Source organism: Arxiozyma heterogenica, assembly GCF_036370985.1.
Source record: "Arxiozyma heterogenica strain weizmannii chromosome Unknown scaffold_5, whole genome shotgun sequence".
Taxonomy (NCBI): domain Eukaryota; kingdom Fungi; phylum Ascomycota; class Saccharomycetes; order Saccharomycetales; family Saccharomycetaceae; genus Arxiozyma; species Arxiozyma heterogenica.
In genome coordinates, this window is record NW_027042658.1 from 596,295 (window position 1) to 621,002 (window position 24,708).

At 30.5% G+C, this 24,708-nt stretch overlaps 7 protein-coding genes across 7 annotated transcripts; 6 read left to right on the plus strand and 1 right to left on the minus strand.

Annotated features, from left to right (window-relative positions):
- Window positions 1-462: 462 nt before the first annotated feature.
- Window positions 463-3,549, plus strand: KGD1 (alpha-ketoglutarate dehydrogenase KGD1; the record flags this gene model as incomplete). Its single annotated transcript, XM_064860599.1, has 1 exon — window positions 463-3,549. The coding sequence occupies one exon, from the start codon at window positions 463-465 to the stop codon at window positions 3,547-3,549; it is 3,087 nt and encodes a 1,028-aa protein (XP_064717616.1).
- Window positions 3,550-4,043: 494 nt separating this feature from the next.
- On the plus strand, window positions 4,044-4,931 carry AYR1 (acylglycerone-phosphate reductase; the record flags this gene model as incomplete). The annotated part of the gene is made up of 1 exon (XM_064860600.1): window positions 4,044-4,931. One exon carries the CDS (start codon window positions 4,044-4,046, stop codon window positions 4,929-4,931), a length of 888 nt encoding a protein of 295 aa, XP_064717617.1.
- A 4,455-nt stretch (window positions 4,932-9,386) lies between these two features.
- On the plus strand, window positions 9,387-10,676 carry SIM1 (putative glucosidase SIM1; the record flags this gene model as incomplete). Its single annotated transcript, XM_064860601.1, has 1 exon — window positions 9,387-10,676. The coding sequence occupies one exon, from the start codon at window positions 9,387-9,389 to the stop codon at window positions 10,674-10,676; it is 1,290 nt and encodes a 429-aa protein (XP_064717618.1).
- Window positions 10,677-12,207: 1,531 nt separating this feature from the next.
- Window positions 12,208-13,488, plus strand: POG1 (Pog1p; the record flags this gene model as incomplete). The annotated part of the gene is made up of 1 exon (XM_064860602.1): window positions 12,208-13,488. One exon carries the CDS (start codon window positions 12,208-12,210, stop codon window positions 13,486-13,488), a length of 1,281 nt encoding a protein of 426 aa, XP_064717619.1.
- Window positions 13,489-16,910: 3,422 nt separating this feature from the next.
- Window positions 16,911-17,591, plus strand: RHO3 (Rho family GTPase RHO3; the record flags this gene model as incomplete). The annotated part of the gene is made up of 1 exon (XM_064860603.1): window positions 16,911-17,591. The coding sequence occupies one exon, from the start codon at window positions 16,911-16,913 to the stop codon at window positions 17,589-17,591; it is 681 nt and encodes a 226-aa protein (XP_064717620.1).
- A 1,292-nt stretch (window positions 17,592-18,883) lies between these two features.
- Window positions 18,884-20,038, plus strand: HIS5 (histidinol-phosphate transaminase; the record flags this gene model as incomplete). Its single annotated transcript, XM_064860604.1, has 1 exon — window positions 18,884-20,038. One exon carries the CDS (start codon window positions 18,884-18,886, stop codon window positions 20,036-20,038), a length of 1,155 nt encoding a protein of 384 aa, XP_064717621.1.
- A 269-nt stretch (window positions 20,039-20,307) lies between these two features.
- Window positions 20,308-24,681, minus strand: NUP159 (FG-nucleoporin NUP159; the record flags this gene model as incomplete). The annotated part of the gene is made up of 1 exon (XM_064860605.1): window positions 20,308-24,681. The coding sequence occupies one exon, from the start codon at window positions 24,679-24,681 to the stop codon at window positions 20,308-20,310; it is 4,374 nt and encodes a 1,457-aa protein (XP_064717622.1).
- Window positions 24,682-24,708: the final 27 nt, after the last annotated feature.

The window sequence follows — 24,708 nt, forward strand, 5'->3', positions numbered from 1 at the left end:
AAAAGCCGCAACCTTTGAAGACAAACTTGCTTTTTTATTATTTTTAGTTTATCTATGACCCACTGTTCTCTCTCGCTCATTCTTCCGAAACTTCAACGAATCAGCTTAAACGTCGAATTCTTCTATCAAAAAAAAAAAGTCCGCCTACATAAATTATGAAAAGGAATATAAAAACCAATTAAGAGAAAATGGAACTGAAGACCACAATGGAGCCCAGAGCATTTTTTCCAATGTCCTTATATTTTATTTCATTTTGACTTGCTACAGGTGGTTACAAACAGTTAACTTGTTAATATTCTATCGATTTAAAAGACAAAAAAACCACAATTATTTTTTTTTTTACCTACATTCAAGTTAAATATTTTCCATATTCATCTCATATTATTTAGAATTGAACACCTTATCATTTTTTAAGATTGAAGAAATCATATTCTGTTCACATTTAATAATAAACAATACAAAATGCTTAGATCGGTTTATTTGAGCAGGAATACAAAATCAGTGTTTACTTTATCCAAACTAGCAAAGGGTTCCCTCTTGAGGAGATCCAATCTAACTTCTACATTTTCTAGAAGTAACTTCTGTCAACACAGAACTATTATTACTGGAACTGACACCTTTTTAGCCACTTCTAATGCCCAGTACATAGATGAGATGTACGAAGCATGGCAAAAAGACCCATCATCAGTACATGTTTCTTGGAATGCTTACTTTAGTAATTTAAAGAAGTTAGGAGATAATATTCCAACCTCTAGAGCTTTTCAGGCTCCTCCATTGTTGGTACATGGTCCTCAAGGCACAGAAACTTCAGCTTTTGGTGCTGGATTAGCTAGTAACGTTGACGAAAATGTTATTTTTCATTTAAAGGCTCAACTTTTATGCAGAGCATATCAAGTAAGAGGCCATCTTAAAGCACATATTGATCCGTTAAAAATTTCCTTTGGTGATGATAAATTCAAACCTACTCCACCAGAATTAACGATCGAATATTATGGTTTTACTGAAAAAGACTTAGACAGGGAAATCAATTTAGGCCCAGGTATTTTACCAAGATTCGCAAGAGAAGGTAGACAAGCCATGACTCTAAGAGAAATCATAAATCATTTAGAAAAATTATACTGTCAATCATATGGAATTCAATACACTCACATACCTTCTAAGGAAAAATGTGAATGGTTAAGAGATAGAATCGAAGTTGAAAATCCATATTCTTACAATGTTGATCAAAAGAGACAAATTTTGGACAGACTTATATGGGCAACCTCATTTGAATCGTTTTTATCTACTAAATTCCCTAATGACAAAAGATTTGGTTTAGAAGGGTTAGAAGCCGTTGTTCCCGGTATTAAAACTTTGATCGATCGTTCTGTAGAACTAGGTGTCGAAGATGTCGTCTTAGGTATGGCTCATCGTGGCAGACTCAATGTGCTATCTAACGTTGTTCGTAAGCCAAATGAATCTATCTTTGCTGAATTTAAAGGAACTGGTACTACAGATCAAGCAGAGGGTTCTGGTGACGTAAAATACCATTTAGGGATGAATTACCAGAGACCCACAACTTCTGGTAAATACGTTAATCTATCCTTAGTCGCCAATCCATCTCACTTAGAATCCCAAGACCCTGTTGTTCTTGGTAGAACCAGAGCTTTATTACACGCCAAAAATGATTTGAAGAACAAGACTAAGGCTCTAGGTGTGTTATTACATGGTGACGCTGCTTTTGCAGGGCAGGGCGTTGTTTATGAAACTATGGGTTTCGTTAACTTATCTGAATACTCTACTGGTGGTACTATTCATATCATTACAAACAACCAAATTGGGTTCACCACTGATCCAAGATTTGCCAGATCCACTCCATATCCCTCTGATTTAGCTAAAGCAATTGACGCTCCAATTTTCCACTGTAATGCTAACGACGTCGAAGCTGTTACATTTATCTTTAATTTGGCTGCTGAATGGAGAAATACATTCCACACTGATGCTATTATTGATGTTGTTGGTTGGAGAAAACATGGCCATAATGAAACTGATCAGCCAGCATTTACCCAACCATTAATGTACAAACAAATTTCTAAACAAAAGTCTGTAATTGATGTATACACTGAAAAATTAGTTTCTGATGGAACTTTCACCACACAGGACATTGAAGAACATAAGAAGTGGGTTTGGGGTTTGTTTGAGGAGGCCTTTGAAAAGTCGAAAGATTATGTTCCAACTCAAAGAGAATGGTTAACTGCTGCATGGGAAGGATTTAAATCTCCAAAGGAATTAGCTACTGAGATTTTACCTCATGAACCAACTAATGTTTCTACCGATATATTACAACACATCGGTAAAGTCATTTCTTCCTGGCCGGAGGGATTTGAAGTTCACAGAAACTTAAAGAGAATCCTAAATCAAAGGGGTAAAACAATCAAACAGGGTGAAGGCATTGATTGGGCCACAGGTGAAGCTTTAGCCTATGGCTCTCTAGTTCTTGAGGGTCATAACGTAAGAGTCTCTGGTGAAGATGTTGAAAGAGGTACCTTCTCTCAACGTCATGCGGTCTTACATGATCAAAAATCTGAGACCACATATACCCCACTAAAACATTTATCTGAAAAACAAGCTGATTTTTCTATTTGCAATTCATCCTTGTCTGAATATGCTGTAATGGGTTTTGAATATGGTTATTCTTTAACTTCACCAGACTATTTAGTTGTTTGGGAAGCTCAATTTGGTGATTTTGCCAATACTGCGCAAGTGATTATTGATCAATTCATTGCAGGTGGTGAACAAAAATGGAAACAACGTTCAGGCTTAGTCCTGTCTTTACCACATGGTTATGATGGTCAAGGCCCTGAACATTCTTCTGGTAGGTTGGAAAGATTCTTACAATTGGCTAACGAAGACCCAAGATATTTCCCATCCCCTAAAAAGTTACAAAGACAACATCAAGATTGTAACTTCCAGGTTGCTTATCCAACTACTCCAGCTAACTTATTCCATATTATCAGAAGACAACAACATCGTCAATTCCGTAAGCCATTAGCATTATTCTTCTCAAAACAATTATTGCGTCACCCCCTAGCAAAATCTCCATTGAATGATTTTACTAATGGTAAATTCCAATGGATTATTGAAGATATTGAACATGGCAAGGCTATTAGTACCAAGGAAGAGACAAAGAGGTTAGTTATGCTAACAGGTCAAGTATATACAGCCTTGCATAAGAGACGTGAATACTTAAAAGATAGAAATACTGCCTTTTTAAAGATCGAACAGCTTCACCCATTCCCATTCGAACAACTGCGTGACACCTTAAACTCTTATCCACACCTAGAAGATATTATTTGGTGTCAAGAAGAGCCATTAAATATGGGTGCATGGGCTTATGTTCAACCAAGATTGAAGACTACATTAAAAGAAACTGAACAATACAAGAATCATGAAGTTAGGTATTGTGGTAGAAATCCAAGTGGTGCTGTTGCAGCTGGTTCTAAAGGTCTACATCTTGCTGAAGAAGATCAATTCTTGCGTGATGTCTTCCAACAAGAATTTAATGAATAAATTCATCCTACCTTTATTCATATCTTAATTAAATGATTATATTTATGATGAATACAGGTGTTTTATTTTATAAATATTGCAAATGATATTAATAACTATGATCATGTTTTTAAAAATTATTTTGGTTTAAATACAAAATCTATCTATGTATATAAAATGTATATTCCAATAATGTCGTACTTATTCTTTTATGATTAATGTTAAGGTAAGAAATATCATTCACTTATCGTTGTTTATATAAGATATTTTCAACACCTCTTTCTTTTTCTATATTTTTTTTTAATCTTATTTCAATATTTCCAACATTTTTCATACTATGCAAAAAGGGGATAAAGGGAGAAAATAATAAAAACGAGATAAACTATAAAAAGACAGATATCAATCAAGAGGGATCGCTTTAGGTACACCGATATATCTCACCTATAATTGACAAAATACAATAATATTAGTATACACTAATACATATAACACAAAATTGGCAGAAAAAGAAAAAAATGAGTAAAGTTGCTATTGTTAGTGGTGGTTCCTCAGGTATTGGCAAAGCTGTATCTCTTGAATTATGCAAAAGAGGTTATACTGTGTATGCTGTAGCTCGTAGACAACAAGCGATTGAAGATATCAAAAAAGAATATCCTGGATTGCAATTATTTGCCTATGAACTAGATATTACCTCTACAGATGCAATAAAGAAGTTCAAGGATTTTTTAACCAGAGAATTGCCAAAGAATTCCGACGGCCAACCTACATTAGATGTATTGTATAATAACGCTGGCCAAAGCTGTACTTTTCCAGCTTTAGATGTTACTCCAGAAGTCATGGAAAAGTGTTTCCAAGTCAATGTTTTTGGCCACATTAACATGACAACAGAGTTATCAGAATTTATTATAAATGGTAGAGGTACTATACTTTTCACTGGTTCATTAGCTGGTGTGATTAGTTTTCCATTCGGTAGTATTTATTCTGCAACCAAGGCAGCTATCCATGCATATGCTCGCGGATTACATTTAGAATTACAACCATTTGGTGTTCGTGTAATTAATGTAATTACGGGTGGTGTTGCGACCAACATAAGTGATAATCGTCCACTGCCAGAAGGATCAATATACAATTTCAAAGAGGGAAGAGAAGCCTTTGAGTATAGACAAAATATGGTCAAACACAACACGCCTATGTCTGCTGACACGTATGCTAAACAAGTGGTTGATTTAATTGTAGAAAAACAAAAAGATCCCGTGGATGTATATCGTGGATCACAAGCATGGCTAGTGAGCTGGATTGCTTTCCTAATACCATACTACATCTTGGAATGGGGTTTGAAAAGGAAATTTAAGTTAGTCAAACTATTTGATTCACTAAAAAGAAAGGACAAAAAACTAGATTAATAAAAATCAAGATAGTTAAAAACAACTCTTGTTCATCTGTTTTATTATCTCTTTTCCTTATTATCTCTTTTCTTTATAAATAAATCATTGTTTTAATATTCTATACGTTTTAGTAGACACAGCTATATAGTTGCTTTTAAATAAGAAAATGTTCATCTTTGTTACTGAAGTATTATTTTAAAAATGAAGAGAGGCGGATATTCTTTTTAAATAAACCTAGACATTTTTTTAACTGCAATCATATGATCTCAACAGGAGCTTTCAAATGGTACCTGCTACATAATTTAAAAAAGATAATGCCTAGTAGTTAGCTGACACACAAGAGAAAGAACGAATAAAAAGAAAAAAAATGAAATAATATAATAATGTCTCCACAATTTTCTGCATTCTATAGTTTAAATGATATATTGAATTATTTTTTTTTAGACAAGATTCAGGTGTTATAAAAGTTTCATAATTTGTTTTAAATATTAACACAATTCTCAAGACTTGAAGAAAACACTAACAGTGTTACTTTTTTTCTATATTATTACAGTACCATTAACAAAGAAAAGTGATTGAATAACATAATAGATTCTTAGGAGATATCCAACCTCAAGAAGCTTTTCTATATTTGTTTTTACAACAGATACAAATTTAGAAGATATTTTCATTAGTTTGCAGTTTTTTTCTATCTCTATTCTTTTTAAAACTTTCTTTCTCCACGCAGAACTACTCAAATCTAGACAAGTCTTCCTTAAAAATACTTAAAATCTTATTATTCTGGTGACTACCAAATCAACAGATTTTTCCTATAAAAGAATGATTTAATATTTTTAGATAATTTTTGACGTATTCATCCGTCATTTTATTAAAAGAATTAAGCCAACTATTAATCTTTTCTTTTGAAAGAACGACATTAAATGCAAGACATAAGTAAATTAATAATTTCTTTGATTAAGTATTGTCCAATGAAATGAAAAAAAATTTGTGTATCTATAATAAACAAACAAAAATACTCTTCGACCCCCTATTTTATTATTTAATTCTCTCTTTTCTATTTTTTCAGAACATAATGATCTTTGTATTCTTTCACAGTCTTACCAGGTTATAGTTAGTAAACAACATGTACGTCCTCGACAACTTATATATTTGAATAAGCTGATATACCATGAGAATTATACAATGGCTTTTTGAAATTTATATATTTAAAAGTAAGTGCAAAAAATGGCTCCAACAGTAATGAACTCTCAACTCTTCAGAAAAAAAGTAACCATAATGAAGAATATTCCAATATGTAATGATTAATAATCGAAAATATTTCAAAATGTAACGCATCTCTACCATAATGGTATTTTATAAATAGTTTATATTCATTAATTTTCTCTATAGTCTCGTTTTTATGTTGAAAACATATGAATTTAGCTAAATCTTTTGTTTTTTTTGTAAGAGAAAGATTGATACTTTTATTATTTCCCCTACAATACTGTTTTGAAATTATCGGTTTAGACTATTGAATATTTTCATTAGCTTCGATTATTTTGTAAGAAAATGTTATTCATGTTTCAAGCTCCGATATTCCATTTAGACTGTAAAAGCATATTTTTAAATTGCAATATAATATGTAGGGTCAAAACTCAATCATGCAAAGTTATAAAAACTAAATGCTATTATTTTTCTTTCCCAAAGTGTTCTATCTTATATAATCAAAAACGGGGCTCTTTTTTTTTTGTATTTCTTATTAGTGAATTACCAAAGTTATTTTTTATTTGATATTTATGTATCCACCAGTAAAACAAAGATCTGTCCTAGATATAAGCTTCAAGAACAAGTAGCACAGTTACATTATACCCAAACTAAAAAGTTTTTTGTCATTGAAAAAAAAAACATACTTCTGACAAAAAATGGTTTCCGTCTTAGATGATATTCTTAATAGTTTTTAGGGGGAATTGTAATCTGTATCTTGAACTATTGTTTTATCTTTTTTTATTTGCTTGCTTTTTTTTTATTTATGTTTTTTTAAGGAGATCGTTTAAAAACAAAATATGTGAAAAAACACTCTTCATGAAAGTTTTTTTTACCAGGAAGACAATCATAAAATTATAGGGTTCATTTTAGTTGCATTTAAATTTTCCTAATTTTATTTATCACAATATAGGGTTATATATATAAAATGTACACCTACACCGACTTTATATAAGTTCTTTTATATATGCCTATTATAAGCAATGTAAGTAAGTAATTATCACTCACGAAATTTAATTCAAAAAAGCGGGAAGCACCTAAAAGCTGGTCAAACAATTCACTGATCTTAAGAAGAAGATTTTTACCTTCAATCATCGTACCATAAACCCTCTAGAACCGCAGTACAACCGCCTTGTGTAGCTTTCTCTTACAACGAACGAAACTAGAGCTACAAAAGGAGAAATAAAAAAATTCAATGCATCATGTTTCAACTAAAGCATCTATTTAACATTCTGGTTTTTTTTATTCTCCAAAATATTCAGTCTGTAGAATTTGTATGACATAGGATCAGTCCTAGATTTTAATTTAATCATATGTTTAATCTTCCTAGAAAAAACTGATTTATCAGTTAATTCATCCACAATTATATTTAGAAACTCTCCTTTAATCTTTTTAGTCTTAGTGATTCATTAGTAATTGCTATCATCAGTAGAATTTGTGTAAATCCCAAACACTTCACCATGAATGTTAGAATTTCATAATAATTTTTTAGCTTGTACACCACCAATAACCTTCATGTAATCAAAATAGAAAGGTAAAGTATTTCTCTTAAAACAGTTCTACAGCCAAGTACTTTTTGAAAGTTAGATGGGGGAAGTATATGCTTGTAATGTGATAATGACTACATAGAGTGCTCACAGAGCAATTTCAATATATCTACTTTGTATTAGTAAAGTTTAACATTTGATAGCCTTTCTATTCCCAAAAGATAGTTTTTTTCTGCATCTTAAAATGATACAGGTTATATACATATTATTGAGATTTTTTCTTCACATCAAAGTTAAAATAATTAGGGTAAGCACAGGTTTAATTTTTTCAAAAAAGAAACAACACGTACGTACGCACGCAGCGGACATTACTTTTTTGGAAAAAAAAACCTGTTCTATTTTCGGATAAACTTATGAGGTTTATTTTTATGTAAACAAAAAAAAAAAACAAGGCAAAATCCAACGAGCCAAGACATTTCTTGAGAAAACCAGAATGACCATATTTAAATATTATATATACATAACAAGCTTATAATTGCTTCCTCCTCTGTCCTCACCATAAAAAAAAGAGTTTCTGAAACAACGCTTCTGCTTTGATAACATTTTGATACAATCTACACAATCACCAGTATCACTGTGACGATAACAACAGATTCCAACTATTTACACTCCTTAACAAAAATATCTGAATTTTTTATTAATTTATTTCATTTTTTGAACATCCAACTTGTCTACACTCCTTTTATTAGTATGTATGATTTTGTTTTATATATTAGACAGAATTATGAAATATTTGTTCCTGAATGGGTTTTGCTATGAATATAGTATTATTTCAATTTAGAGTTTTTATTACTGGCCTATCCTGATAGATATAATGCATCTTTCCTGAAAATGTTTCCAAGCACTCGAAATATATTATATTTTTTTCCTACCAAAAAACGTAAGAAAGCCAAGCTAGTTTAACTAAATGAAGTAAACCAAAATAGACATGAAAATTTTTTTCATTGTTTTAGAAATTATTGAACCAATAACATTATGAGTCTTAACCACGCTTATTTTTTGTCTTTTTTACTTTTTCGCGTCATCCCATGAAAAAAAAAAATAGTCGTAAGCGAAAAAAAAAAAAAAGATGGACCGAAAAAAACAAAAAATGTCCAAATTGTCAATTCGCGTCATATTATTGTTTTTTTTACTTTTGTATGAACGTTTATGTAAATGCGCCGGAAAAGTTTAAGACACGAAAAAAACTTCTTTTAGATTATAAACAACAATACTACAAAATTCCTCACTAACCATTTCTAAAACGGCACGTAGAAGAAGACCAACTCCAGAAAAAATGTCTTATGTCAGTGCATAACTTGGGTATTTCCTCCAACTTTTGATTTATTTTTGTACTAAATTTGTTTGACTAGCTTTGCTTTTTGATCAAGATTTACCTATATCTTATAGTTTTGGTTATTAACGCCCTTCACCATATGCTCTTATGTTTACTTATAACTAATACTTAACTTCAAATGTAGACCCATAATCTAGTACTATTTCTTTTTTTTGCAGACCCCTGTGATCCATAACATTAACTTACTAACATTTATTATCTTTAACTTTGGCAAAACATTTTGACCATCCATTCCTTTAAAAAAAAATCCCTTTTACTGTACAGAACAAATTATCAAATAAATTATTTTATATCATATTTTAAAAACTATTATCACTCAAGTCCAATCCATTGCAAGCTTCAAGAACTATGAAATTCTCCACCACCACTTTAGCTGCTACGTTGCTTGGCTCTAGTGCCATTGTCTCAGCCTTACCTGCTTTAGAAGTATCCCAAAACTCTGCTGATTGTACCACTACTGTTACTAACGAGGCTCATCAACATAAGAGAGCTGTTGCTGTTGAATATGTTTACGAAACTGTAGTTGTTGATGAAAACGGTAATGTCATTTCCGGTAATGGATCTTCTCCAACTACTTTAGCTCCAACTTCTGCTATTGCAACTTCTACTCCAGCTGCTGCTACTCTAGTTGCAGCTTCTGCTGTTGAAGCCTCTGCCCCAGCTGCTGCCACTCCAGTTGTCACTTCTGCTTCACCTGTGACTACTAATGAAACTAAGGCAGTCCAAACCAGCTCTGTTACTACTACTCAAACTACAGCAGAAGCTGCTTCTTCAACTACCACTACTACCCAAGCCACTTCCACCTCTTCCGCTCCTGGTGGTATCTACGGTGATTTAGCACCATTCACCGGTCCTTTTAAGAAATTCCAAGATGGTGTCGTTCCATGTAGTAGCTTCCCATCTGGCCAAGGTGTTATTGCTGTTGACTGGATTGGCTCCAACGGTTGGTCTGGTATTGAAAATTCTGACAAGTCTACCGGTGGTTCTTGTAAAGATGGTTCTTACTGTTCCTACGCCTGTCAACCAGGTATGTCCAAGACTCAATGGCCATCTGAGCAACCATCTGATGGTAGATCTATTGGTGGTTTGTTATGTAAAGATGGCTTCTTATACCGTTCCAATGTCAACTCCGATTACTTATGTGAATGGGGTCTTGATACTGCTGTTGTTGTTTCTGAATTAAGTAAAGGTGTTGCCATCTGTAGAACTGATTATCCAGGTACTGAAAATATGGATATTCCAACTTTCGTGCAACCTGGTGCAAGCATACCATTAACTGTTGTGAATCAAGACACTTACTACCAATGGAAAGGTCTAAAGACATCCGCTCAATACTATGTTAACAACGCAGGTGTTTCTGTCGAAGATGGCTGTATTTGGGGTACTGAAGGTTCCGGTGTTGGTAACTGGGCTCCATTGAATTTTGGAGCTGGTTACACAAATGGTATTACATACTTATCTTTAATTCCAAATCCAAACAACAGAGCTCCCTTGAACTTCAATGTTAAAATCGTTCCAGATGGTGATGATTCCGTTGTTAACGGTGAATGTGTTTATGAAAATGGTTCATACTCTGGTGGCTCTGATGGTTGTACTGTTGCTGTCACTTCTGGTAAAGCTAAATTTGTTTTATATTGAAAAACAATAAAGGTCTTTACTTCTTTTTGATACTACGCCTATTTTTATTTTAAATTTATCTTTTCTTTTTTACTGCTGTTACTAGTGCAAGACATTATTCGATATGGTTCAGTTTTCTTCTTCTGATTTTTTGTCTAGCTTCCTTTGAGTATTTTCCAAAGAGTTTCCCTCCCGTCGAATACTTTATTAAGTTTGTATAGTTTCATTGTTTATACTTTTTATTACTCTATATGTGTATATTTTTATTGTTATACATCTAATGAATATATAGACATATATATATATATATATCGCTTTTTTGATAAAAGGTTTGTAATATTAGTTATACGCCACAACTAGTGTTAATTAACTTCCATAATTATTTTTAGAAAGAAATGCCTTCTGAATTTACTTTAAAGTCAGGTTCGAAAAATAGAGTGGAACGTGTTCTAGCTGCGTTGAAACGGGATATGCATCAGAAAAGTTTTGTCCTTGTTTACAAGTACCGATTAAAACATTAGTGAATTTTTTTTACTTAATATGGAAAAATGTGTGCCATTATTTCCTGATCTGTATAACTTTCGAAATAGGAAAAATATTTAGAACAAAAATAAAAGGGAAAAAAATGAAGTGATGCCAAAAATATCCTGGACTAGAATTTCTTTTGGAAATAGCGATGCCCAAATTTGGCAACAAAGCAATGGATGAAGATCTTTAAAATTATTATATGTATTCATGCAGTATAGAAATATAAGAAAAAAAAAGTGCCTACAATATTTCATAAGCTTCAATACTTAACCATATTGTATATCTACTCTTTCTAGAAAAAAAAAAGAGTATTACCATTTGATATCCAATACCACCTATAATTCCTTATCGTGCTATTTATATTTATATTCTTCATTGTTTTTGGTCATTCTAACTAAAATCTGGAATTTTTTGTTTCAGAAACCATATGCATTATCTTTCCAAATTACAAAATAAACAATAAGTATTTGACTATAGTTTATTATTATTATTTTTTTTTGGTTGGTTGGTTCAAAATATACAAAACTACAAAAAATACATTCCACTAATACCACAGTGCCATAACATTTTATTTTCTGAGTATTGGCTCTAACATAAGAAAAAGAACGTCGATAAAAACCAAAAAACAGGAAAAAGTAGTCTAGTTTTAACTATATACAACTTTTATCTACTGTGTGTAGTAGAAATACGTTATCTTGAAAACTTTTACCTTTGAAATAAGATACAACTTTGCATCGTTCATTTTTTTGATTATTAAATTGGTATTCCTTCCTATATACACTAATCTATTTATCGCAAACAAGTTGCTGAGAGTGTACAATATCTTTATATTCCTTCACTAGAATTATACTGAAATTCGTTTGTTTCATACTTTCTATCATTAGCAATAGACCTAAACTACCTCTTCTAAAGAGTCAAGGCCTATTAATTATATTCAAAAGATTACATTATTCTGTGTCTCATCTATAAATCCACTTAAAAGTCTTATATTCTGACCTTTATAATAATTTATATAAAAAAAACGATGAGTGATTCAGCTGCATCTGAATATGCCAATTCAGCGCCTGTAAAAGCAAAAGATAACAATGAAAAAAGCGAAACAAACTCATCTATCTCAACCGATACACACTATAGTGACAGAGACCATGCAAATACTATAACCACTCAGCTGAAGAATGAAGAAAATGCCACTAAAAACAAAAAATCTAATATTACTAATTTATTATTGAATAATGACTCTATTTCATACAAAGAATTAATAATCAAAGAGTTAAAAATTGAAAACAATAGTGATGAGCATAAGCATCTAATTAATGGTAACGATGAAGATTTTAATAATTTTGTCAAGATAAAAATAATAAAGAAAACTCAAAAATTAGAAGAATTGAAATCTCAAAATCTGGATAAATTAAACATATTGCTAGATAAATGTATGAAATGTGATAAATTTGACAATGTTACATTGAATAAAATTTTTAGTCTCATTCATACCGCTGATGATCGAATCATGGATACTGTTAATTTTGGAAATAAAGTTTCGTCCTTACAGAGATCTTCCAAATCGAAGGTACCATCAAATGTGGATAAAAAAAGGAAATTGGAAATTTCAAATGAGAATACACCAAAACTTGCTAGTCCTAGAGGGTACGAACTATGTACAACTGAAACCTCTTCAAGAGAAAAAAACAGTGATTTATCACACCAATTTAATAATTCTACACGACCATACCAATTACCTGCCCCTAAAATACCGTCAAGCAATCAACAAACAACGGTTTCCTCTAATTGGCAACATTATACCGATCCAAATGTTGCATATAGTAACACAGGCTACATTGCTAATCCACAGCCTCAAAATGTACATCTTCAAAATTCACCTAATGTAGGTTATTACGTGTCTCAAACTCCTCAACCTACTCAATTGTATTCTTCACAAGCGTACAAAATTTCGCAAAATAGACAATATCTGATGGTACCTCAACCAATCAGCGAAAATCTAAACCGAGTTGATCCTAATAATACTTATGGTGTAGAGAATCCATATTATAAAGTTCCCATGTCACATCCTAATTTTTTTCACCAACAACCTTTAGCTCCTCCAGGTCCCCAGACTTCTCCATATAGACAACCTTTACCACCCATCTCCAAACCTTTGAAAAAGGGTCATAGAAGGACTCAAAGTGCATCTGTATCATTTGGAAGTTATTCAAATAATAATATTGAATTTAGATCCCCTCAAACATTTAATAATTCAAAACCTGTGAATTTCTTGATACATACCCCTAAACACCCACCACCTTCATAAATAACCATGATCATTATCCCTGCAACACTATATATTACCAAATCATAATAATTATCATGGTTCCAAGTTTTGCATATCATATATATAAATAGTTAAACATGTGTATGAAATATATATATGTATATTTATACAAATTTAAATAATATTAAAAGATACCCAATTAACAGTTATAATTTGGATTTTTTATGGCTTTTTTGTTATCTGGATCCTTATTATTTATGAAGTATTTACTTAGAATAACAATACAAAAAAAAAACTTATACATAATGTATATGAATATCGAAATTGTAAGTGACAACCATATTAATACGACGTTAATATAAGCTATTCATCATAACTTAATTGAAAGAATAAATACTTTTATATTCTAAGATAGATAAGGAAATAAATCAAGTAGCTATATTTCTAAAAACAATAATACTAGTCCGTACTGAAACATTGTTCAATAAAGAAATAAAGTTTCAATAAAAACTTACCATTTTTGATGAAAATAGGATATTAACATGTATTTTAAATTTGTAACATAAGTAAGAAACTCAAGTTATGTGCTAATCAACGAATGTGGTCTTATTGAGTAATAAATGATTTTATTATATTTAAAGCCCTGGAAATAACATAACATCTGATGCTAAAAATAACATTATACTTTTTTATGATAGACAGGCTTATTTGTTTTAAAAAAGTTGACATACTTCAACTAAGAAATTAATCTCACAACCACTTTGAATGTAATTATACATCAATCTTAGGTCAAAATAAACTCTTAAAACAATTTTACAGTTACATATTTTTCACACAGGCCCCTAAGATATAGTTGAATAAAAAATTTTCATTAAAAATTAAGAATATACTAAAGAAAAGAGTAAAACAATTTATGATTTTCAGTTGACAACATGCATACCATATTCCATAATCTTGAAGTTTTTGTCAACACCTAATATATTAATAAAAGACATCATATATGTATAATATGAAAGAAATTAAAAAAAATCTTCTTTATAAAATAGGTTTGTAATTCCAAACCACTACCACAATATTCGAAAATTTTTAAAAACAACACAATATGAATATTAATAATATTTATTATTGTTTGAATATGTTGTATTACACAGTATTCTGCCTCCTCACCAACCACATATAAACTCCATTTTTTACTAATGTACTAGATTATTCAATGATTATATATATCCTAATAAATCACTAACAGAAGATACCAGGTTTCATTCGTTTTAAAGGGATAGTTTTAAAAAATACTTCTGTTAATAAATAGTCTTACTATTGTTTATATACACATGTTTGAATACATGTTGCCATTAACAACACAAAAGAATATGTTTCTTCTAAATTTACTAAATCAATATACTCTGATTTTATTAGTGTGTCTGCCTTTTTTACCTAAAACTCATTGTTGGCAATACCAGTATTATAATTTTTTTTTTAACTCTGTCATAAAACTTTTATTTAACGACCCGATTCTTGGAGATAAACGTTCTCTATTCCACAACGACAATGAAATATCATCTATAAAAGAGCTATCATCATGTAATCGTTTCCATATTCAATTTTCATTCATTAAAGATTCTTCAGCTTTGTTTTTAATTCAGAAATCTCTTCTTTCTGGGACTCTCTCTATCATCTTTTGTATTATGGAGAAAATAATGTTTTATAAGTTCTACATTATTTAAACCATATACACGTCTAAAACTTCTTTTATAGATCAACTTATTGTTCAAAAACTTAACTATGTCTAATAACACGACGAAACTGTTGATCAAAAACAATATTATGTGTATTCGTTTTATTTTTTTATAATTAAACCTAATAACATAGTTGACTAACTTTCATATTTCATATATTTACATCTTCTATTATATTTCTGCAATTATTTTATAATGACAAAAAATTATAATACATGTATTTAGGTTGATATAATGCAATAAAAACCAAACAACTTTTTCAAAGTCATAGTTTAAATTAAGTTTGAAAAAAAAAAGAACAAATCAGCCAGATTTAACAAACTCTTACTGTTACGATTATAACCCTTGTCTGTACTAAATTTCATGTCGAGTAAACACATTCCCTGATTGTTCATAATAGGTCCAGCTTCCAAATACTCAACTTGATTAACCTAGCTATTAAATTTAAGATTTAACCAACTTCTGAAAAAATATATAATTTTTATTACTGAATTACACACTCTTATTACCATTTCTGGGAAATGTAATCGACTCAATTAAAATTAATACTATAAAATCTTATAATGAATTATCATATTATTCTTTCTTATGATAATAAACCAAAAATGCTATCTAAAGGAAAAAGATGAACTAATTTATATACGATTAAATACTTCTCCAGATTTTCATTTATTTATTTTTATTTTTTGGTAAATATTTTAATGCAAGATTTAGTGTAGTAGTATAGCTATAGCTCAAGAAAATAAACCATCCATTTACAAAAATGGTTGTATCTGTTTTGTTATACCAATCGATTGAACATTTTCGTTATTAAAAAAAGACGAGAGAGGAAAATAACATAAAAGTCTTATAGTTGGAGAGAAAGACTGACTAAAAGACTTCTCTGTTAAAGAAAAGAATAAAAAAGAAAGATTTCATAAAGATAAGTAACTCATTAGGAATGATCATAAAAAAAAACAACATACAATATTCATACCTATTGTACCCAGTATATTTGGTATATAGATATATATAAGTAACCATGGATACACAGGTACGTTATCAGCTAGCAATTATAACAATTATTTTTCTATATTGTCTAGATTCTTCTTTGTTCAAATAAAAGATAAAAAAAAAAAGAAAATATTGCTTTCTGAAAAAAATAAAATTATCATTATTAGGGTTACGTAAAATATTTTCTCTTTATTCCAAAAGCTTTCCCAAAAATTATTAGGTTTTAAAAATAGTAAAACCGGGTAATGTAATTGTTTATGTTTATTTTTATTTTTTTATTTTTTTTTTTAATTTAAACAATTTTTTTTGATCAGAAGAAAAACAAAAATTTGCCAAGCTGCTTTCACCCTTGCCACTATAGCAAGTAAATTATCATTGTTATCATTAGCATCACCATCATCATTACTCTTGTTATGTGTATACCCTTTTTGATAGTAAACAACCATGCACAATATCTTTGTTTACAATTCAATCTCATTAAAAATATTTGTAAATATAGTCACTTAATATCAGACTCTTTAAAGTATATGTCTATAATTTTGTTGTTTTGAATATTTATCTATTTTCCTCTACTACTACCACATACCTATAAGTAAATACAGTCAATACACTGCGAAGGAGTTGGCCTTGTTATTTTAACATCAAAATTAAATACGCAAGAAGAGAGAATAATAATAATAAAGATAATAAAAAAGAAACTTAGCATCACTATCCGTACTCAATTTCTTAAATATGGCATTTTTATGTGGCTCATCCAGTTCAACCGTATCTAAGAAACCAATTGAAAGAAAAATTGTTATCTTAGGTGATGGTGCATGTGGTAAAACCTCATTATTAAATGTTTTCACAAGAGGTTATTTTCCTGAAGTATACGAACCTACTGTATTTGAAAATTATATCCATGATATATTCGTTGATGGGAAACACATTACCCTATCATTATGGGACACTGCAGGACAAGAAGAATTTGATAGATTAAGATCCTTATCTTATTCTGATACTCATACAATTATGCTATGTTTTAGTGTAGACTCGTATGACTCTTTAGAAAACGTTAAAAATAAATGGGTTAGTGAAATTACTGATCATTGCGAAGGTGTTAAATTAGTTCTTGTTGCTTTGAAATGCGATTTAAGAAATAACGACACTGAAGCTATAACTCCAAATAATATTCACAGTAACAATACCAACTCCAAGAATAAAAATAATAAACTGATATCATATGAAGAAGGTTTGGCTATGGCTAAACAAATTAGTGCATTACGTTATTTAGAATGTAGTGCCAAATCTAATAAGGGTGTTAATGAAGCATTTACTGAAGCTGCTAGAGTTGCATTGACTGTAGGTCAACAAGATGGCCACAGTGACAACAATAATAATAACGACAGTGGAAATAGTTGTGTAATCATGTAAAATTTTTATCGATTGGAATTAGTTTACTTTCTTTTTCCTCACAACTTCCCCCTTTTTCAACAATAGTGTTAAAAATAATAAATAATCTAATTATCCGACTAGACTATTAAATATTATATGTATTATATTCTTATAAATATGTACTTTTATCTTTAAATAGAAGCTTTTCAATGTTAAAAGATATCCTTTTGATCCAGTTGCTTGACTATCATAAATAGTAAAGAATATCATCTTATTAAAGCTTAAAGCTTTTATTCTAAATACAAACATTTCATTAAAAAAAATTACTATCTTTCTTTCGGAGGTTTCAATGATACATACATATATATACGCATAACACTACTGATAAAAAAATGTCAATTATAGAAAACACCAAGAAATTGTAACTTTATGTACTGAGTAACATGAAACACAATATTACTTTAATTACGTAAACCTAGAGTGGAATATTTAACAGATCAAAATATTATACCAACGTCCTTTCGAGAAATATATACTGATTTATATATTACTATCTATATAGACACGAATACAAGACCACGTTTAAATATATAACATTTTCATTTAAGGTAATAACAGGAATAATTCTCTACAAAAAGAAGAAACACGGGTTTAACGCATCCCAATTATGTAGATAAACCACCATCGTTGTTATCATTAACCTATTTCTTGTCACATCTACCCAAAATAAGCACATACAAGGGCTTCTCCTTTAACGATGCCAACTCTTTATGGTGTCTTCCAAAATGTTGGAAATACAATTGGGTCTTTTCAAATCTAACATATCTCTTCTTATTTCTTTCGTCTTTCTTTTGGTCGTGGATATTATTTTTACGCAGGAAAAAAAAAAGAATGTGCCACGATAAAGATGACATTATAATAATAGCCCTTGGACCACTCAAGTGACTTCTTTTCTGCAGGAAAAAGAAAAATAATTGCTCAAGAAACAAAGGGAAATCTAAAAGAAAAAAAAATTAGTCATTTTTATATGCATATACATTCACATATATATATATTTGGGTGACTGGAGTCATTGAGTAGATGCTAGCAAACAATTATTCAACATTCTTCTTATGTTTTTTTGTCTTTACTAGTACTAATTCGACCTTAGAATACATGCTGATTCTTGAATATATATTGGTGTATTGTAAGATCGTTACCCCTTAAGTTTCCATGAGTAAGCATCTAGGTAGTGTTTCTATCTAATTCCTTTTAAATATATAACCTAATAATAAAAGCAAACATACTGAAACTTTTAACATACCGCCTATTATCATATTGAAAAGCTAGAAATGAGTTTTGATTTGAAAAAGATTGTCAGACCTAAAATCTATAATTTGAAACCTTATCGTTGTGCCAGAGATGATTTCACAGAAGGAATTCTTTTAGATGCAAATGAGAATGCATGGGGTCCAACACAAAAAGAATTAAAAGATTCTACTTTAAACCGTTATCCTGACCCACACCAAATTGAATTCAAAACTGCATTAGCAAATTATAGAAACAAGACATCATCTTTTAAACAGATTCCAGATGTTTTACCGTTAACAGCAGATAATATCTGTCTTGGTGTTGGGTCTGATGAAAGTATTGATGCTATCATCAGGGCTACTTGTGTTCCAGCTAAGGAAAAAATCTTAGTTATGCCGCCAACTTATTCAATGTATTCTGTCTGCGCGAATATTAATGATGTCGATGTAATTGAATGCCCTTTGATTGTTGGTGATAATAGTTTCCAAGTCAACGAGATTAAAGCAGTGGAAATATTGAACAATGATCCTTCAATAAAACTAACATTTATAACATCCCCAGGTAATCCAACAGGTGTCAAAATCAACGTCCAAAAAATTGAATACATTTTAAAAAATTGGAAGAATGGTCTTGTTGTTATAGATGAAGCTTATATAGATTTCTGTGGAGGCTCTACTGCACCATTAGTGACTAAATATCCAAATTTAGTTACGTTACAAACTTTGTCAAAGTCTTTTGGTCTTGCAGGGATCAGATTAGGTATGACTTTTGCTACAGCTGATTTAGCAAGAGTTTTAAATGCTATGAAAGCCCCATACAATATATCTACCATCACTGCTGAGCATGGTATAAAAGCAGTTCAAGATCATAATCTAGAATTAATGGAAGTCAATACCAAGACATTAAACGAAGAAAAAATTCGCCTTGTAAAAGAGCTAACTTCCATACCTTATGTGGATGATCAATATGTAGGTGGATTGGATGCTAATTTCATTTTAATTAGAATTAACAAAGGTGATAATGAATTAGCAAAAAAGATTTATTTAACTTTGGCTACAAAATGTGGCGTAGTGATTAGATTCAGAGGGATGGAATTGGGCTGTCAGGGATGTCTAAGAGTAACAGTAGGGACGAGAGAAGAAAATGATATTTTAATCCAAAAATTCAAAGAAACTGTACAAGAACTAGCCAAGTGAACTGACTTCAAATTTACAGCTGTATTCCAATGATTTTATACCTTGTACCTGCTCAAGTTTAACACATTTTGAACTTCTTAAACTTTTCTTTATTTTAAAAAAACCTACCTGTATAGACATATATATATATATATTAAAATATAAAAAATAATACCACACAAACAAAAAAAAGAGTCATTTATGTATAATGACGAGTACGGTTTATGCTTCCATTTTCTTGTTTTATAGTAATTATTTTGATGCAACAGTTTTGCTTTCCTATACATACTTCATAACTTTTGAGAATGAAGTTCTTTAAAAAATTTACCCATTTGTTTCTTTGCATTAATATCTAAGCCGACTTGAACAACATCTAGTGATTGTATTTGGTCTCGACCAATCTTACTTACAGTATTAATATTAACAGATTTTGGCTTTAGTTTGTTTGATACATCAAAATATTCTGCTGACATAAGAAGTGATCTAATATCTGTATTTAATGGATCCGTAAGATAATTCACAAACAATTTAGATATGTATAGACATTGGCTAATTTCTTCTGATTGTTTATCCAAATTTAACATCTTTTCACGTAATATTTTCTTCAACGAGTTTTGATGATAACTTAATGGAGCATACTGATTATTTAATACCTCTGTCTTTAAGTAATCTATTTGAGAATATCTTTCTTTAATTTCATCTCTTTGTTGCAACAATATATGGCATTCTTTCTTTTTAAACATAAAAATCTTTGCCTCTAACTCATTAATATCTTTAGATCTTTCATCAATTTTTAACTGCCTCTTTTGGACAATCTTAAATAACTGTTTGACTTCAGGTATTCTCCAAGTGTATTTATTTCCAACAGATTGTTCTGTACGTTGCTCTAGATTAATAGTTGTTTGATCCTCAAAAAAGCGTTTCATTGACTTAAGATTATCTTCTAAGACCTGAAATTCTGCATTGACTTGCTGATAAGTACTTTCAAATAATTTCATGGTTTTATTTGCTGATGCATATGGAATATTTAAAATATTAGCATTTGTGTAATATTGACCCAAAGACAAAGGTATGTATATCTCAGCTAAATAATTTTCGTCTTCTTCAAATGACTTCATTTGAAAAGTTTCGTATTTTATTTCATCTGTTTGGCACGACTGAGAAGTAAACTCTTTCATTTGAATGCTTGAATCTTTATACTCAATAGGCTCTGTTTGTATTTGTTGACTGACAGATTGAATAGTTGTGTCCACACATTTATCAACCAAGTGTGATTTTTTAACACCATCAATTTTTTCTTTAAGAATCTCTGAGATTTTGGTTTCTGGTTTGTCAATTAACTCCCCATCGTTCTTGTCCTCTTTATTTTTAACCACTACATTTTCAGACCGCTTTCTGTCCTTGGATATTTCTGTTGATATTTCAACAGTTGAAAAACTAGTTTGACCATCTACTTCATTATCTTTCTTATCTAAGTGATCATCTTTATCTAAAACAATCTTAGTATCTTCCCTCTCATCGTTTACTTTTAGTTGGTTAGCAGTTTCAGACACTTCATTGTCTTTCTCAGCTGTATTAGGTCCTTTTATGTTTGTTTCAATTGGTTGCTTTTCTTCCATTATTTTCTTATTTATTAAATCACTAGAAAGTTCATTTGCTTCGTTATCTACATTAGTTGGTTCCTTTATTTTTGCGCCATCATTTGTTCTTTCATCTCTTTGTTCACATTTTAAATCTGATTTGGATATCTCATCGATGTTTGATATTTTACTAATAATTTTATCCTCTACCTTATCCTTATTGTCCCCAAAGGTTGATACTGCATCTTTTTCCTCCACCTCAGAATCTTGATTAATTTTGTCAGATAATAGTCCATTATTCTTATTTTCATCTATTTTACAATTATTTGGTTCCTCTTCCTGGCCCTTCTTCTCATCATTACTAATGTTAAGATTGGAGAAAGAAAAAGATGGGGTATTTGGTTTTTTCAAATCATCTGCAAATGAGGCAAATGGAGATGAGCTTTTCTCAGTATTATTATTACTAAATTGCCCAAAGTTAATATTGGTAAAGTTAGATGTTGGTATATTTGCTGTTTTTTTAAGACTACTGGTAAAAGCGGATAAGGAAAAGTTGGATTCATTCTTCTGTAATGACACGGAAGGTGTTTGTTCTATTGTAGAGTCACTAAGATCATCGTTGGGTTCAGACATAGAGTGATTTAATATTTCTTCTTTAACTTTTTCATCATCACTAATAGACTTTTTAGTATTTTCTATATTATCTGTTTGGCTGAAATCATATTTTTGTTCACTAATCTGGTTTCGAGATTCTTCCAAACTTTTAGATACAGATCCTTTATCAGTTGTATTTGCAAAAAGAGGTTCTTTATTGGATAAATTAGCAAGTGGCGATTCCTTATTAGCAATACTAGCAAAAGGAGACTCTTTATTAGATAGATTAGCAAATGGTGACTTTTTGTTAGCAATACTAGCAAAAGGAGACTTGTCAAATTCCATATCATTAAAACTAAAATTTCCAAATGCAGGCTTTCCAAATACTGACTCTGTAGTTACATTATTAGCACTCTCTCCATCTGATTGCCCAAATGATGGTTTACCAAACACAGGCTTTCCAAATACGAATTCTGTAGTTACATTATTAGCACTCTCTCCATCTGATTGCCCAAATGATGGTTTACCAAACACAGGCTTTCCAAATACGAATTCTGTAGTTACATTATTAGTACTCTCTCCATCTGATTGCCTAAATGATGGTTTACCAAACGCAGGCTTTCCAAATACGGACTCTGTAGCTAAACTATAGGTACTCCCTACTTCTAATTGGCCAAACAATGGTTTCCCAAATGCAGATTTTCCAAAAATTGTTTCCATTGTTGAATTAGAACCATTCTTGGAACTTTGGTTAAATGAGGGAACACCAAAAGCTGACGTCTTATTATTACTTGGATTATTGTTATTATTTTGATTAAATGTACTTGAACCAAACACTGGTTTATTTGATTCTACATGATCCATAATTTTAAAGGAAGAATCAGTTGAATTACCAAAAGTCAATGAACCAAAACTGAATGCTGGTTTTTGAATATCAGTACTGTTATTACTATTATCTGTTTGACCAAAAGAAAAACTTCCCATAGAGTTGGTGATATCATCATTATTTGAAGTAGTAATATCCGGTTCAGTATGTAATACTGATTCACGAACACCTTCGTTCGTAGTAATTACAGTATTTCGATCGTCTTTCTTTGTAAAAATAGATGACTCATCTGATCTATTTGAATTTATTGTGTCAACATCCCTTTCACCTTGTTTCTCTTCTATAGTATCGGGTAATACCATTACATTTTGATCTTTAAAAAAGCTTGCTACTTTTTCAACGTGAAATGTTTTTTGTTTAATCGCATGGCTATGATAAAACCCCCATATCTGCAACCTACCTTCGTTATTTAACACATATATTAAAGGTAATTTATCTACAGAGTCAACCCCAGAACATGGTTCTGTTATAGTACCAACTGTAGAATAATCTAATGCCATACCAACAGGACATGTATCATTATCTGTTTCTTTGCTAATAGGTAGAACTGCACGTTCACTATCTTGGTCTGGTTGGACAATTTCATTTGAATCCCATATTGATAGTTCAGTGGAACACGAAGAAGTAATAATGTTGAAATTAGATATGTTGTCAACTAAATCCGGTAATAAAATGTTATAAATTGAAGGTACTCGTTTAATTACACCAAACGCTGGAGCCAAATCGAAGGTTTCATAATATGTGGCTTTATTATCTGAATCGAATTTCACCATATATGTTCTATGATTATATACAACCTCTATATTGTCGTCATCACCATCATTATTTGGATTTGGAGAATTACCAAAAACTAATAAGTACTGTTTATGATACAATGTTACGACATTCAATGAGATACACTCGTCATCGTCGTCATTTTCTTGTATAGTTGATATGATCTCTTCTGGAAGATCAAGAGTTCTTTCCAACGATAACGTCCCTCTCAAAATATGATAGAATTGCAATTTACAATCATTTCTAGTTAATACAACTAATTCATTTGTATTTAAAGTTTTATCAAAGTCAGCTACATTATCAGAAATCAACATTTGGGAATCATCCTGTATTAAAAGCTGAAAACACTTTAGTGAATGATTAGAATCTATATAATATAAGGTATCAGCAATAATTAAGCATTTCAATATTTTAATATCAGAATCGATTTGTTTAGATGGATTTGGAGTCGTGGGAGTTTCGAAATCAATAAAAAACAATTTACCATATAAAGTAACAACGACAATTTGCTTAGTATGATATAAAATATCAACAGATATGATATTGTCATTATCATCTTCTATAATATCATTTAATATGGTGAGATTATATGATGACAAATCATTCTTTGTATCATTTTCAGATAGTATAAAATCTCTTAATTTTTGTAAATCCCCAAATATAACTTGGTTTGAACATGTAGCTACAAACAGACCAGCTTCATTATTTATTTTAAAATCATTCAAGCTAGCCAAAGGTAATTTTTCATTTGGAAATGGCGGTAAGATAACTTTTGCACCCAAAGATTTAAATCCTAAATCTTCAGATATGGTGGTAATAATTTCTTCCATTCTTTGATTCTATCAATAAATAAATAA